The 14,460-nt window shown below is 62.5% G+C and overlaps 2 protein-coding genes across 5 annotated transcripts; both read right to left on the bottom strand.

Moving 5' to 3' along the window:
- Positions 1-591: 591 nt before the first annotated feature.
- Positions 592-5,717, bottom strand: LOC150003928 (ly6/PLAUR domain-containing protein 2-like). Of its 3 annotated transcripts, XM_090283305.1 has the most exons (5): positions 5,510-5,717; positions 2,030-2,160; positions 1,436-1,495; positions 1,087-1,206; positions 592-874 (listed from the first exon to the last, which is right to left on the bottom strand). In XM_090283305.1, the coding sequence occupies exons 2-5, from the start codon at positions 2,118-2,120 to the stop codon at positions 657-659; spliced, it is 489 nt and encodes a 162-aa protein (XP_090139431.1). In that variant the 5' UTR covers positions 2,121-2,160; positions 5,510-5,717; the 3' UTR covers positions 592-656. The 3 variants fall into 3 exon arrangements, with proteins under 3 accessions (XP_090139431.1, XP_090139429.1, XP_090139430.1); XM_090283303.1 differs by lacking the exon at positions 5,510-5,717 and having other exon boundaries at positions 2,030-2,234; XM_090283304.1 differs by lacking the exons at positions 1,436-1,495; positions 5,510-5,717 and having other exon boundaries at positions 594-874; positions 2,030-2,228.
- A 361-nt stretch (positions 5,718-6,078) lies between these two features.
- Positions 6,079-9,019, bottom strand: LYNX1 (Ly6/neurotoxin 1). 2 transcript variants are annotated; one of them, XM_090283302.1, is made up of 4 exons: positions 8,919-9,019; positions 7,447-7,646; positions 7,151-7,252; positions 6,079-6,948 (listed from the first exon to the last, which is right to left on the bottom strand). In XM_090283302.1, the coding sequence occupies exons 2-4, from the start codon at positions 7,496-7,498 to the stop codon at positions 6,752-6,754; spliced, it is 351 nt and encodes a 116-aa protein (XP_090139428.1). In that variant the 5' UTR covers positions 7,499-7,646; positions 8,919-9,019; the 3' UTR covers positions 6,079-6,751. The 2 variants fall into 2 exon arrangements, with proteins under 2 accessions (XP_090139428.1, XP_090139427.1); XM_090283301.1 differs by lacking the exon at positions 8,919-9,019 and adding an exon at positions 8,562-8,712.
- Between the last annotated feature and the right edge of the window lie 5,441 nt (positions 9,020-14,460).

The raw sequence follows: 14,460 nt of genomic DNA, 5'->3' as shown, positions 1-14,460 counted from the left end.
AGCCTGGGTGGCCCTGGACACTCAAGGAATGGGTCCCAGGCAGACTTCCTGGGTGAGCCTGCAGCAGGCAGGTGCAGGGTGCTCTGGGGTTCCCTCCTCCAGCTGCCTCCTCAGCACCTGCTGCTACATGATGTGTCATGGTCACAGGGTGACCATGGCACTGCAGGCCCGGCCACAGGCCCAAGGAGCAGGCGGTGGGGTGCTTCTGCCCAGCCCGGACCTTCCTCCCACCTGGCCTGGTGTGCCCGCCCCTACCCAGCCAGTCTCTCCGTCACCCAGGGCCTGCTCTCATGCGCCTCCCCGAGAAGCCAGCCTGACCTGCCCGATGGGTGAGCTGCCCCCCACCCATGGGGTCCTGTCTCCTGCCCCAGCCCAGCCAGGCCTCCGCAGCCCCTGAGGGCCCGAGAGGAGAGTCCTGCGTGATCTGTGTGCCTGTCCCAGGCCTGTGACCACGCTCGCTTTCACAGGGAGACAGGCAGGGACAGTGATGCGGGTGGGGGGAGAGGGCCGCAGAGGCTGGGAGGCGAGGCCCTGGGCCCCAGAGACGCAGGCGGGGACCCTCCCGGCCCGGTGGGCAGCCCAAGCCCAGAAAGGAGACCCACGAGGCCGGTGCAGGTGGGGGAGCTTCTTCAAGGGCACTGGGGCTGGGAGGGGCGCTAGGGCCTCAGGCACAGCAGGGAGGCGAAGGCGAGGGCGAGGGCGAGGGCCAGGCTGCCGGGGCCGCGGAGGGCGGGCGCCCCGCTGACGTCCACGTTGCACAGCGGGGTGTTACAGCACAGCACAGGTCTCATGAGGCCGATACTGTCCACGTCCGAGGGCACGCACTTGCTGGCGCAGGACTTGGTCACCGTGGGGTCCCCCAGGAAGGGGTACACTGTGGGCACCGAGCAGCAGCATCAGGCCGGCCCCCGGGCCTCGTGCAGGCCCCACTGGGGCGTCACCACCCCACAAGTCCCTCTGTGAGCCAGCCTGCCTTTCCTCCCACCAACGCACAGGGCACAGGATGCATCACGGTGGGGGCGGGATGGGGGGAAGCTGACCGTGGTGACGGCCGGAGGCAGCCCTGCCCGCCCAGCGCCCACTGACCTAGCTCCAGGGAGTAGAGTGTGGTCTTGCACATGGTTTCGTTGGCACTGCAGGTGGCAATGGTGACACAGCTGGACACGCTTGTGGGCGTCTGACAGCTGAAGCATTGCAGGGCCGCCGCTGGGTGGGGAGGGACGGGAAGCAGATTGAGCAGGCCCTGCCCGTCCCAAGCCCTCTGTCCTGGGGCCCAGGTTTGAGGAGACAGTACCCCCCAGGGCCCGCCGCCCACCGCATAAAACCGGGTGTCCCGAGGCAGTGTGTGTCTGCGGTGGGGGCGACGCAGCTCTGGAAGCGGTGGGGGCCCTGGGGTCTGCAGGGGGAGGGTGGGGCCGGGCAAGGCCCTGTGTACCTGCGGAGACTGTCCTAACGGGGGCGGGGACCCAGGCGAGGCCGGCTGCTGCTCCAGTGCCTACCCCGACATGGGTGCCCGTGAGCTCCCACTTGCCCAAGCAGCCCACTCACAGTGAGGCCACAGGCGTCTCCCCCTCCTGGGTGTCACTGTGTCCGCCTGACTAACGCTCAGTTCCCGTCTTCGGGAAATGGGCAGGACCCTCTCGTCTGGCTGCAGCCCAGCTCCTTGTGTGGCTGGGCGTGGGGGCCCCCCGCTGCTTTCTCAGGCCCTCACTGGTCCGTGCGTCTGCGTTTGCTTCCCTCTGTCCATCCCCGGCCCCCCCGGCCCCCGGCAACCACCCGCCCTGCACCATGGCCCCACCGTGGGCCTGAGAGCCTTCCTGCTGCCCGTGGGCCCACCGAAGGGCAGTCCCCCAGCTGACCCCAGGGCCTTTGCTGGTGGCCCCAGCCCACCCAGCCAGCCCCCTCTGCGCCTCCCGCCCCCTTTCCAGCTCTCCCCTCTCCTCACACCAGGTAGCTCCCCGCTACTCCTCAGCCTCCCTGCTTCCTTCCGGTCCGTCCCTCCGCTGTCCTCTGCCCTCCGTCCTCTTACCAAGCTCGCCGCAGGAAGCCAGCACCAGTGCCAGCAGCGCCAGCCGCGTCCCCCGCATGCTTCGGTCCCTGCGCCGCCACTCTGTGCTCATCCTTGGCCTGACCAGCAGGGACAGTGGGCACCCAGCACAGCTGCCAGACCGGTCAGCCAAGCGGATTAGGGCGATCTGGTTTCCCATGGGTGGCAGAGCCATGGAGAGAGCCTCCCCCATGCCCAGCCCCGGGGCCCTTCCCGCCTCCGGCTGGGCGGCCCGCTCCTCTGTGGGGACTTCACCCCTTCCTCATTCCTCTGCTCCCCGCCCCTGTGACTCCCTCTTAGCCCTTGGGAGTTCTCATTCCCTCCGAAACTTCCCTGGGGCCCGTGGCCCCCCTCCTCCTCCCCTCCCCTGGGACCCAGCGCATGCCTGGAAAGCCCCCCAGGCTGCCTGGGGGAGAGCAGTAGGGCTGGGGGGCTCTCCCCACCCTGGGTTCTGCCTCCGCTGGCACCCCCCCTGCCTTGGGCCTCCACTTCTATCTCCATGTTCCTGGTCTAGTGGCTCTGGGTCCAAGTTCCCCCAGGGGCTGGGGCCACCTCATCTCCTCTGAGGTGGCTGAAGGGGTGGGGGGCCGTCTGTAGGGATGGGGGCGGATTGCTGCCTGGACAACCGGCCACAGGGTGCTCAGAGGCTTACAGAGAAAAAGGAAAAGCACTGGGTCAATAGAAAGGCCCTAGATGGAGGGGAGGGATGGGGAGGGGCCAGGGTCAACTTGGGGACGCTAATCCCCGTGGGTGGCTTCCGCCTTGCTCTCTCCTGGGCTGCCCTCAGGAAGGACCCACCTGGGCCCATTGCAGGTCAGGAGTTGACAGGAAGGCCCCAGGCCAAGGCTCAGATGGGAGAGGGTGAACTGGACTGTGAAGATTCACGCATGGCTCAGCCCACTGCTTCCCCACCCCCTGGGCGTGCCTGCCTGTGACCCTGCCGCCACCGCTTCAGCCCCACAGATGCCGGAGCAAGCCCTGGAGTGGGGTGGTACACGCAACTGGGGCCTCTGCAGGGGGGCTGCGGCCATGGCTTTGCTGGGCTGTGTCCGCTTGCTGGGGGCTCCCCTGCAGCACCCTCTCCTTCTGAGACTCTGCCCTGCTCTTCCTGCTGCTAGTTGCCCTTCACTCCATGGTCGGAATTACGTCTCCCCAGGGACACCCACGGGCTGTTCTGGGGGATCTGGGATCTGCTCTTCGCCCAAGACAGAGAGGGCCTGTGTCCTGCAGGCACTAGTGGGGTGCCACAGCTCTGGGGGTCCCAGCCTGGTGACTGTGCTGTGGCTGTGGGACTGAGGTTCCTGGCAGCTGGCCAGCAGGCAGGTCACTGAGAGCACGGGGGGAGCCCAGGCAGCGCCAGCCTGCCCAGCTGCAGACTCCACCTCGCTAGCCACCCCGCTGCCGTCGGGCACTGAGGCAGGAGAGCTAATGGGATCAGACACACCCCAGCCCGGCCCAGCTCCCTCCTGTCCTCACTCCCCGGGGCCCTTCCCATGCTTTCTATCCAGAGCACACCTGGGCTGAACCTTTCCGCCAAGTTCAGCGGTCTACTTAGGGGGCAGGGTCTAGGCTGGTTCTGTCTAGGGGGTGCCTGTGTGCTGAGAGGCCCTCACTGTGAGAAACGCTCACAATAAAACACTGGGACACAGAACTTTAGCTGTGACCAAGGCAGCTGTTTATTCACAGGTCTGCAGCTCTGGGCACAGCCAAAAGCAAAATCAAAGGTGCGCACCAACAATCGGAGCTGGCTGCTTTTATCCTAATGCAAGTAACCCCCCCCCCCGCCTCCTTCTCCGTTTTTCCATGCTGGATACTCCTGAGTTACAATCCAACGTGATTAGCTAAATTAACTGAGGGTGAAAATTAACTCAGGGTGATCTGGTTACAGGTCTGTCTTCAGCTCTCCTTCGAAATTTCCCTAACTTGTTTGCTGGGCTGTCTAGCCACATTTTCCCGTCTCCCGGAGTTTGGTGAGGACTACCTCCCCACCCCCCTTTCATCTCAGATATTCTTTGTCCTCAGAGGCATTTGTGCTGAGCTGTGGGATGTCCCTTTTCTGATTTGCAAATATGTTAATACTGTCAACTCTGGCTCAGAGACCCTCTAATTACATTTGCCCTTTGTTGCTATTTATTTTCTACTGGTTTGAGAGTCACCAGTTTCTCTGCCCCTTGTAATCTCCCCTGTCTCTTTTGGGAAATTGACTACTCAAAACTTTTTATTTATCCGTTCAAACCTAAGAAGGGTTTCTCGACTTTCTTCCTCATAGCAAGGATTCCCTTTGGCCTCTAGGAGGAGGGGATTATGAAAAGTTGCTGGCATCTGTTTAGTTAATGCAGTGTCAATCAGTCTCTGAACTAAACCTCTGACGCAGGGAATAATACACCAGCCCAAAGCTGTGAGGACACCTGCTACCACTACAAGGGATGCGGGAGCTGATGAGCTCATTCCTTTCCAGTTGCCAAACCAATTTTCTAACCATGCTGTTATGGGGTTGTCAATACCTGAGTTTTCCACTAGTTCATTTGCTAGGGTGGTCACTCCCTGTAGAGCCTTAGTGATAGATAGATCCATCAGGGGCTGTATTATTGGGGATAAAGGTGCAACACTGTCCCCTGAGCATTACACATGCACCTCCTTTTTCTGCCAACGTCATATCCAGTACCGACCTTTTCTCTCAGGTCACTCGACTGTGGCAACTAATTGTTGAGCAATTCCTTCTGTAGCCTTCCTAGTATAATTGATAAATCTTTGCCGGTTATAATGTTACAGAGTGGGGTCCCCCAGAAAACCCCAGAGCCTGTGGTTTGGAGGACGGGGGAAGGGAAACAGCTTTCACGATGCCTTTGCATATCTATGGCTGGTAGCTAGGCTCTTAGTTATGTAAATGCTCAGTTCTTCCACAGCCCCACAGAATAACGAGCAGTGAATAAGCAAGGCCTGTGGAAGGTTCTGCGAATGGTCAGAACCAGTTACCACGTCTGCTGCGTCACAGGCCACAGTCAGGGATTTAAGGAGAGCGTGGCAGACATTTGGGGGGGAAGAGAAGAGGGGAGGAAGAAAAGAGGAGAGTTCCACGTGGCTGGCAGAGGAGAAGTTGGGCGGTTTACGAAGAGAAAGGGCCCAGGAAGGCTGAGCCGGCCGGACGAGCACCGAGGGCGCGCCCCGTGCGTGCTGACGCCACACTGCCCGATGGTCGGGTCTGCACAGCCTTCACCACAACGGGGGACGTCTGCCCGGCTCTGCGGGCCTCGTTCGGTCCTCAGGGCTTCCACCTGCCCACCCCCTCCGCTCCGCCCTCCCAGATTCCGCGGAGGGCACGGGGCAAAGCCCGTCATCCAGGCAGGAACCTCACCAAAGCCCCACCGGCTCTTCATCGGGAGCGACGCAGGACCCTAAACTCCTCTACCAGGGCCCTTCCCCGGTCCTCCCCAAGCCGCGATATGAGGGGACCTGCCTCACCAGGTTTCCAACCTCAGGAGCGCCGACGGGCGGCTGTCTCGCTGCGACCGGGGCCGCCGGCGGACCGCGCCCTTGCTCTGCCCGGACCCTGCAGCGGGCCAGCGCGGACGGTGGCCACCTGAGCGAGGGAGCAGAGGGAACAGGGGCAGTGCCCGATCCTCCGAGCCTTCCCAGCTTCGATAGGCCCGCCCCCTGCCCAGCTGCCCCCGGAGGCCGCGCACCCGCTCCCCGAGGCTCTCTGACTAGCGTGGGCGCATCTGCTCTGGGGCGGGATCGCACGCAGTTTATTCTGGTCGCCAAGGACCGCGCTCCGCGTGGCTCTGCGAGGACGGAAACCAGACCTGGGGTGGCGCACCGCCCTGCTCCCGGCCCAAAATAGCCCTGCAGTCGGCTCTCAGGCCCCAACACGCCGAGTCCCGACAGCGCGCCCCGCCCCGCCAGCTGCGTGTGCCCAGCCGCTGGGTGGGGGTGGGGCAGCCCCAGGGAACGGCGGAGCATCGGGAGCTGGAGGGGCCTCCTCCGACGGCGCTCCCCTCCCCTGCCGACCTTATGGAACGCAAAGACCTGGCTGTCTGGGTATTTTCTTTACTCACAAGTAAAGGAAATGTGCTTCACGTCCAAAGCCCGCCAGGCTCAGCCTGGCCTGTCTACACTGCGGGGTTCATTGCACGTGCATTGCCTCTGTGCCGCCGGCTACTTACTCAGCTGTGGCTGGGGACAAGCTGGTCTGGAAAACACTGGGCTACATGTCACGTTGAGCAAGCACAGCATTTAGTAAGGACCCCCAGACCTTGAGACCCTTGTTCTACCTGACACCAAGCCTGGCACTCCTCCCTGGGACAGCCGGGGACAAAGGCCTTCCTCACATGGCCATCACGTCTCAACCGCTCCCAGGGCTGCCAGGAAGCTGCGCACACCTCCCTGCAAATCAGTGCTCCCTGGCTGACTGAGGAGCCCCATCCATAGCACTCTTTGCTGGATGTCCCACCTGGGACAGAGGAGGACCAAGCCCTGCCATCAGGACCAGCTGCCTTCTTGAGGTCTTTTGAAATGGAAAGGTCATGGCCTGGGACAGAGGCCCCAGGGGGGTTTAGGGGGGTCAAGGGTCGTCTTACAGAGCCCTGGGTGTGGGTGAGGGGTCTCAGGACAGCAGAGGGTGGCTGGGGTGGGAAGGGAGAGCAGGCGGGGCTGCGCCCCCCCGAGCTTTGTCCTGGAGTGGGGCGGCAGGCGGCAGGCAGGGTTTCAGAGCAGGCCCCAGAAGGTGGCCAGGAGGATGGGGGTCAGGGCCAGGGCCCCTGGGGCGGCGAGGCCAGCCACATTGCAGAGGTCGTACTGGCAGCAGGAGGTGGTGGCAGCGTGCTTGGAGTAGCCATCGTACACGGTCTCGAAGCAGCTGGTCACACAGGACTTGCTCACCTTCATCTTGGTCGGCGTGTAGTCTGCAGAGAGCAGAGGGCTGGCTAGGACCCCAGAGGGTCCACCACCCCGGGACAGCCCGGCCCCAGCATGCAGGGTCACGAGGGCAGGGTCCCCCTCAACGGGGGACTCCCAGAAAGGATCCTGGGGCAGGTGGGAATCTCCCCCCACCCAGCCTCCCCACAGGCTCCCCAGGAAGGGCATGAGGCCACCCCAGCGACTCACAGGTGCGCGTGGTCATGCAGTAGTTGACCATGGTCGGGCAGCGGATGGGGTTGAAGCAGTTCTCCCCGTCGTAGGCACACACGTGGCAGTCCAGAGCCTGGGCTTGGGGCCAGCGATGGGGCAGGAGAGGGGTGGGGGTCACAGAACAGGGAGACCCGTCAGACCCCCGAGTCCCATCTCCTTCCACAGGGCAGGAGAGCGAAAGGAGAGGTGGCCACTGGGAATTATGGCCTCCCTTCCCACCCGCCTGCCCCCAAACGTGGTCTGTCCACCCCTCCATCCTCCATCCATCTTACCCAGAGGTAGGCCCGCCAGTGCCACCAGGAACAGGGCAAGCGGGGGTGCCATGGCTGGAGGCCGGAGTGCACAGTGGGTGTAGGGAGTGGACAGCTGCTGGTCCTCAATTCAACTCAGGTGAGGCTGCAGCAGGGCACAGGGAGGGCCGGACAACCCCCAGCCGTCTGGGAGCTCCTGGTCTGCTGGTGGCACTGCAGCCCTGCACAGAGGGGGACAAGAAGAGGGACCTGGGCAGGGGTGCCAGTGGGCAAAGGAGCCACCCCGTTCAGCCTGGGCATCAGGGAGGGCTTCCTGGATGAGGAGTCAGGAGATGAGAAAGGGGCAGGGGTGGGGCAGGCAGCCAGAGCCCAGTGCCTGCAGTACAGAAGAGCTGTGCAGACTGAAGGGGGGGCGGGAGGGGAAGGGGAGTCTGGGGAGCCCTGAATGCCAGGCCAAAACCCACACTTGACCCAGGGGGTGTTCATGCAGGGGTCCCACGGGAGCTTGACACACAGCACTCTCCCACCCAGGGCCCGTGGGTGGGTTTTTCCTTAGGGCTTCCCGTTCTCCTTGCTCCTGTGCTGCCCCTGCGTGGGTCCCCCACTTGCTGCTACTCTCAAGGCCCAGCTGGGGTCCCCTCCAGGACGACGTCCAGAGCCCTCTTACTGGCTCTTGGTCTGAGAACCGGCATCTGCCGGTGCTCCCCGCAGCCCCATCCAGCCTGCAGGGACATGCGCTTTGAATGCGTTCCGGGAGGGCATTTGGCAAGGCAGCAGGAGGAACCACCCAGTCTGGGACCGAGGAGATGCTCAGTTTCTGGGTTGGGCGGGCTGGGGGTGGGATGTGTACTACGACTCCCCTGCCCGCGTGGGAATATTCCGGCTCCAGGTCCCAGGCCCGGGGACTAAATCAGACTCCCCTTCCCGAGAACAACAGCTCCAGCTTCCATGACCCATTTCTCGGGTGTCAACCCCGGAATGCCTAAGGCCTGAGTAAGGCCGGCCCGGCACTGCGGCGCTTCCCGCCCGCTCCCGGAGACCCCGCCCCGAAGACTATAGCGCGAAGCTGGTGGGTGTCCCGGTGACCTTAACCGTGACCTTCAGCGCGCCTAGGCCCCGCTGCACCCGGGACTCACCCGCGGCCGCTCGCCAGCCCCTCGTTGGTCTGACAGTAAGGGCGTCCGTGCGCCGGGCGAAGAGCACACCGCCCCCGGCCCGCTCCGCCGCCTCTGCCGCGGGAGGCGCTCGCCGTGCGGCAGCTCATGCAGGCCCCGCCCCGGCCCGGCCCTGACCTGCCCCCTCCCCGGGCCCGTCCGGGACCCCGCTCAGACCTCCTTCGGCCGCGCCCCCCACCCACGCCCAGCCCCGCTTCCGACTCTGCGGGCTCCTCTCCTCCGCGGGGACTCGGACCCCCTCCCCGGCGTCAGGACGCTGCGACACCGCGGACAGCCAGCCACTGCCGGGCACGCACGCAGCGCCGCAGTGACACCTACTCGACCCTCAGACGCACGTGCAGCGCCCGACACGTCCCGGGCAGTCTCCACGGGGTCTGGGCTCTCTCCTTGCCGCGCTGCGACCCCGGATCCCTCGCCCACTCACCCACGCCTCGGCGCTGAGTCGACCCACCCCCAGCAGCCGCCCCGCCCCTCATTCCTTCATCCCAGTGCTACCGGGCAGCCACCTGGCGCAGTGACTCCTGGAGTCGGCTCCCCATTCAGGCGGCCCGGTCCCCGCCTCGCCCGGCCTTACCCGCTGTGCGCCCTCGGGAAGTTACTCAGCATCTCCGGGCGTTGGTCCCCACCCTTCCTCCTAGCGAACAAAGCCTGGAAGCAAGCCTGGGACCCCTCCCGCCGTGACAATATCAATATTAAATCATTTGTATATAACTTCACTAACATTTAGCTTTTGTTCTGTTTTAGGCAAAATTTAAGATTTTCACAGGCCCTAAAATGTTCCCTTTTTTTTTTAAATGTGAGAGATGAAATACAGACGCTGGCCTGTAGCTCAGTTGGTTAGAGCATCATCTTCATACACCAGGGCTGTGGGTTTGATCCCCTTCAGGGCACACTCAAGAATCAATCAATGAGTGCATCGATGAGTGGAATAACAAATCAGTTTCTTTCTCTCTCTAAAAAAAATAAAAACAAATTAATAAAAAAGACATTAAATACTTTTTTGACCCTAAAGTTCTTTTTTTTTCTTCGAAAGAGAGGAATCACTTTGGGGGCGCTAGGCACTGAGCCTCAAGAGCTGAGCAGACAATCTCCCTGCACAGACCGGGGTCCCTCTTGGCCAAGCATCCCCGAGGCCCCACGTGCCAGGGGCCCTTGCAGTGGGCAACACAGCTGACCTGCGTCTCCAACACTCGCCCTCATATGAGCTCACGCTCGAATGGGGCGCGAAGCAGACGCGGGTCAAAACTGAGCGCGTGCTGGCCTTCGGCGTCAGACCGCGAGGGATTAGGGAAACTGGATTTACCGCCCCGCCATGAACAACTAGAAATGGGGCCAACACCCCCCAAACCACGGTGTTCAGACATTGCACCCCAGGCGGCACAGGGCAATGATCCTGGGGGGAAGGGAACCAGGAGACGGAGGCTCGGGCCACAGCCGAGGCCGCTGGGACTCCCGGGGCGGAGCCCGGAGGAGAGAGCTGCCAGCGTGAGAGCTGGGGGTGAGCGGGGGGGGGGGGGGGGGGGGGGGCGCCCACGTCTCCTGCTGAGTGTCGGTCGGTGAGTGCTGGTCTCCGAGGAAGCTACCCAGCGGTGGGGGAGGAGAAGGCGGCCGCTTTCGGAACTCACACGGGCTGGGAGGAGTCGGCCTGCGAGAGAAGGAAGGAGAGACGGGGCTCTGGCAGAGCTCGGAGGGGAACAGCCTCAGTCCTGTGGCCCGCTCAGCGCTTTAGGCCACACCGGTTCCACTAACGAAGCTTAAACCCAGCCCCACTGGGTCACACTAAGTCTAGAAAGCAGAGGATGTCAGGCTGGATAAAGAGAAAGCGCCCAGCGTAGGCCGTGTTAGAAAGAACAAACAACAAAAACAGAACAGAAACTGTGTACTTACAAAATACAAAAGGGTTAGAAGTCAAGGGATGCACTTTTAACCACCCATGTCACCTCCCCCCCGCCCCCGTGGACAGATAGCGGGAGTGACTACGCTAACCACAAGCAGAGGGAGTTTTAGAGCAAAGGACACCCCGGGCTGAAAGAGGAGCGTCCCATGACCAAAGGGTCATCACAGTCTTAAATGTCTGCGCGCCCAGAACTGAGCTTCAAAACGCACGAAGCAAAAGGCTTGGCAGACCGGAAAGGAGAGGAGTAAGCATCACGGTCACAGGCAGGGCTCTCCACACTGCGTTCCGCGGCGCGGAGAAGTACACATAGCAGCAGGAGTGGGGAGGACACGTGAGAGCACTTCAGCCAACCTTGACCTCCGGTCGGGGTACAGCTGGCCCTTGAGCCGCACGGGGCGGGGGAGAAGGGAGGGGGCCGCCGCCCCGCCCCCCCCCCACCGCAGTCGAAAATCTGGGCGTGACTTGAGTCGGCCCCGCGCCTACGAGGACCGCGTGGTCCAAACGCGCGTCGTCCACAAGAGAGGAGAGGACTAGGGTTTTATGGAGAAAAAGGAGGACGCGGAGAGGGATTGGTGTGCGTGCAGGTCCGCGGGAGAAAAGCATGAGGGCCCGGTTGTCACGCGCTGAGCTGCCGGGGGGCCGGCTTTCTGCAGGCGGCGCTGCGCACATCTTCTCCTGCTGGACCGACCCCGAGGGTTCTTTCCCCGCGGACGCGTCCACTCTGCCGTCTGCTGTCCGCCCTCGACGGCTCGGCCCGTCACCGACCCGCGTCCCCGGGGTGCGGGCGCCCCCGTCGGGCCGCCGGCGACATTTCAGCAAAGTTTCTCCCCGCCCTTCTGTCTCCACGGCAACGTCTGCAGCTAGAATTAAAAAGGCATTTCAGCCCGAGACTCAGCAACATAGAGAAAACAAAATTCAGCAGTCCCTCTATATCGCGGTTCACTTATCACGGTCTCGCTGTATCGCGGGGTTTTTTTAAATAATATATTTAATTATTTATTGCGGATTTTTCGCAATATGCCAGGATTTTGCGGTGCTGTACAGTAAATACTAGAATAAATGTAAGGTTCCTACTCCGCCGATTCTCACCTATCGCGGGGGGCCTAGAGTGTAATACCCGCGATAAGTGAGGGATCGCTCTAAGGCAAAAACACCAATGAAATAAAAAGTATAAAGGAGATCGCGTAAACCGGCGCCGATTCTCTGAGAACAGCCTAAGACGTCAGAACCCCTCGCCACTCGGATGGGAAAGAAGCCATGAGAGAGCCCACCAGTGTCACAAGGACAAAGAGGACATGGTGACAGGTCATCGCGACGTTAAAGGGGTCATCGGCAGCCGTCCGTCTCGAGAGCCATCGTTAAAGGGGTAACAGGAGGAAAAAAGAAAAAGGAAAGAAAAAGGAAGCGTAATCAGGGGACACTATTAACGTTAGGCCAGTCAGTACTGGGGCTTAGGTGACGTGGGCAAACTCCTCCAGAGATGCAGCCGGCAAAGCTTCTTCAAGAACACAGGGCGGGGCAAAGTTAGCTTCGATTAATTAATTATTGTGGTATTTTTCATACAAACAACTGTCAACTTACTTTTCCCCCACCCTGATTATAAGCTAATTATCCCTCTGTCTTTTGAAGAATCTGAAATTGTAGTTTAAAATCTTCCCGCAAAGACTGTCCCCGTGAATTCTGCAAAAGACTTAAAGAAAGAACGATACTGATTTCATGCAACTCCTTCCAGAAACTAAGGAACGTGGCCCATTCATCCGGGAGGTCGGCATCATCCTGATACTCGAACCAGACGCAGACATTCCGAGAAGAGCAGCTCCGGACCAGCCTCCCGCAGACGCAGCTGGAACCATTCCGAACAAAGGGACCCCTTGGGCCAGCCCCTCCGTCCAGTCACAGGGTTGGGGTAGCCCATTCCTCATCTTGGTAGACCCATCCCCCAGCCTGCTGCCCACGGTGGGACCTGGTAAGCATCCTGGGAGCACTTCCTGCCCTGTCTTGAGCCGGACCAGCACAGAGCGCCCTCGCCTCCCCTGAGGTGGCTGCCCCTGCCCCGCTCCCCCCAACTCACAGAAATGAGGATGGCCTGTGGCCTCTGTGTCCCTGGGTTGCCTGCTCCTCAGACCCACCTCTCAGGGGGCTCCCAGAGGGGAGCCATTCCCTGGTGGCAGGCTGCTCCCAATGCCTGGCTCTGCGGTGGCCTCGGAGGGGTATGCTGGTCCCAGGACCTGCCCCTCAGAATATTCCTGCTGCTGTGGGGGCACCAGGCAGGGGCTCACAACCCCTGGGAGCACCAAGGGGAGAGACAAGGTGGGACGCAGGTGACCCTGGCAGGTGGGGCTCATAGGTAGAGTAATGGGGGAGGGGCATGCAAGGGTGGGGGGGCTCTGAGGGGGCCGGTCCCGGGAAAGCAGTGACAGCTTCACGTCCCCGCTGCACTCACAGACGTCTAGAGCTGCAAGTAGCCCCCTGGGACTGTGGGCAGTGACTCGTCTCACCAGGTGTGGACACTAAGAGGTGGCACTCGGCCCAGGCTCAGGAAAGACCACTGGCCCCTCCTTACCTGCTGCCACCCCTCCGCTGTCCACTGGGGTGGGGGTACCACAGGGCTTCTCAGACCAGGACTGCAAGGGTGCGAGCCTGGCGGGAGGGACACAGGGCTCGGACCACGAGGGAACTGAGGGAGTGGTGGCTGGCTGGGCCCTGGCCGGGGCTGCCGGACAATCGGAGCTGACCCCATATGGTGGGGGACACTGAGACTCAGAGAGTGCCCCAGATAACCCACGTGAGCCCCCAACCTGGGGTTTATTGAAAATGTGTTTCAGCTACCTGGTCACAGGGTCGGTGGGGGTGCTGGCTTCTTAGATGATGAAGAAAGTGGGCTTCTTCCCCCTGCCCTGAGCTTGTGCATTGAGAATTCTACCCACCCCTTGGTCAGGGGCCCTCACCTGTCTGAGAGGTGCAAGGGGCTCCCCCAAGACCAAGAACAAATTCAACACCTCAGAGAAGGAGGACAGATCAGGGCTGGCAGTTTTATTTGTCTCCCACGAGACCCTGATGCCTCTGGGGGCGGAGGGCGGCCCACATGCCGGGGGAGGATGGGTCCTGAGCCCGACCCTCAGGGACCTGGCCCAGACCGCAGCTATCAGTCCCAGCACCGTGGGGGAGTCCTGCCTTCTCACGGCAGCGCTGGCGGGACTGGCGGCCCGGGCGGCACACTGAGCCCCTGAGACGGAGTCCGGCAGGCTGTTCTGGGGTGACCCCAATGGGTTCATGAGGAGTGGACACACCAGCTGGGACGGGAGCGAGGAAGGGCAGGGCTACGTGGATGAGTGAACAGACGCAGGAGCAGAGAGAAAGCCCGAGACCCAGCACCCAAACCGCCGACTTGCCTGCCCCTGCCCGGGGAAGCTCTGGGCCCAGGGGGAGCAGGAGGGCCTGGGGGTCACGGCGCACAGGAGGCTCCGTCGGGGCAGGACCCCAGCAGGAGCCTGTGTCAGCCGCGGGGAGGGCGCTGAGGAGATCGGAGGTGCTCTTCCCACTGCTGGAGGGCTGAGGGCCCGCCGAGGCGCAGGCCCGGGGGAGCCGTGCCCCCGGGCTTCCCACGTTGGTGGGCTCCCTGGGGCAGGAGTCTGAGGAAGCAGGGACAAGTGACGGGCGACATGGAGGCTCCTCCTGCCAGGGTCGGGTGCGCATGGGAGCTGGGCAGGCCGGACCCGGATGCCGAGCGCCGGGCCAGCCCGTGGGGGCCGCGCTCACCGGGCCGCCCAGAGCAGCGCCCACAGCAGGCTGGCCGCAGCGCAGGCCCACAGCGCCCCAGGGCCACCCGCCGGGCCCGCGGCCGCGTTGCGGTTGCACTGGCTGCCCTGGCAGCAGGAGACGGAGAGGGCGCGGCCGTCCAAGGACACGGTGTTGTTGGGGCAGGCCGCGGCGCAGGACTTCATCACCAGGATGCCGCCGGGG

Source organism: Furipterus horrens, unplaced genomic scaffold (assembly GCF_987537825.1).
Source record: "Furipterus horrens unplaced genomic scaffold, mFurHor1.1.pri manual_scaffold_7, whole genome shotgun sequence".
NCBI lineage: Eukaryota > Metazoa > Chordata > Mammalia > Chiroptera > Furipteridae > Furipterus > Furipterus horrens.
This window is presented reverse-complemented; position numbering and strand designations above follow the sequence as displayed.

Bases quoted from the DNA above. Each gene is read 5' to 3' on its own strand.
- LOC150003928 (XM_090283303.1), bottom strand. From the start codon at position 2,222: ATGGCTCTGCCACCCATGGGAAACCAGATCGCCCTAATCCGCTTGGCT. The intron at 1,496-2,029 runs GTAAGAGGACGG...ATGTCGGGGTAG, and splicing joins GGCTTCCTGCGGCGAGCTTG to GCACTGGAGCAGCAGCCGGC. The intron at 1,207-1,435 runs GTACACAGGGCC...CTCCCCACCCAG, and splicing joins CGTTAGGACAGTCTCCGCAG to CGGCGGCCCTGCAATGCTTC.
- LYNX1 (XM_090283302.1), bottom strand. From the start codon at position 7,498: ATGGCACCCCCGCTTGCCCTGTTCCTGGTGGCACTGGCGGGCCTACCT. The intron at 7,253-7,446 runs GTAAGATGGATG...GCTGGCCCCAAG, and splicing joins ACTGGCGGGCCTACCTCTGG to CCCAGGCTCTGGACTGCCAC. The intron at 6,949-7,150 runs GTGAGTCGCTGG...TGCTCTCTGCAG, and splicing joins CTGCATGACCACGCGCACCT to ACTACACGCCGACCAAGATG.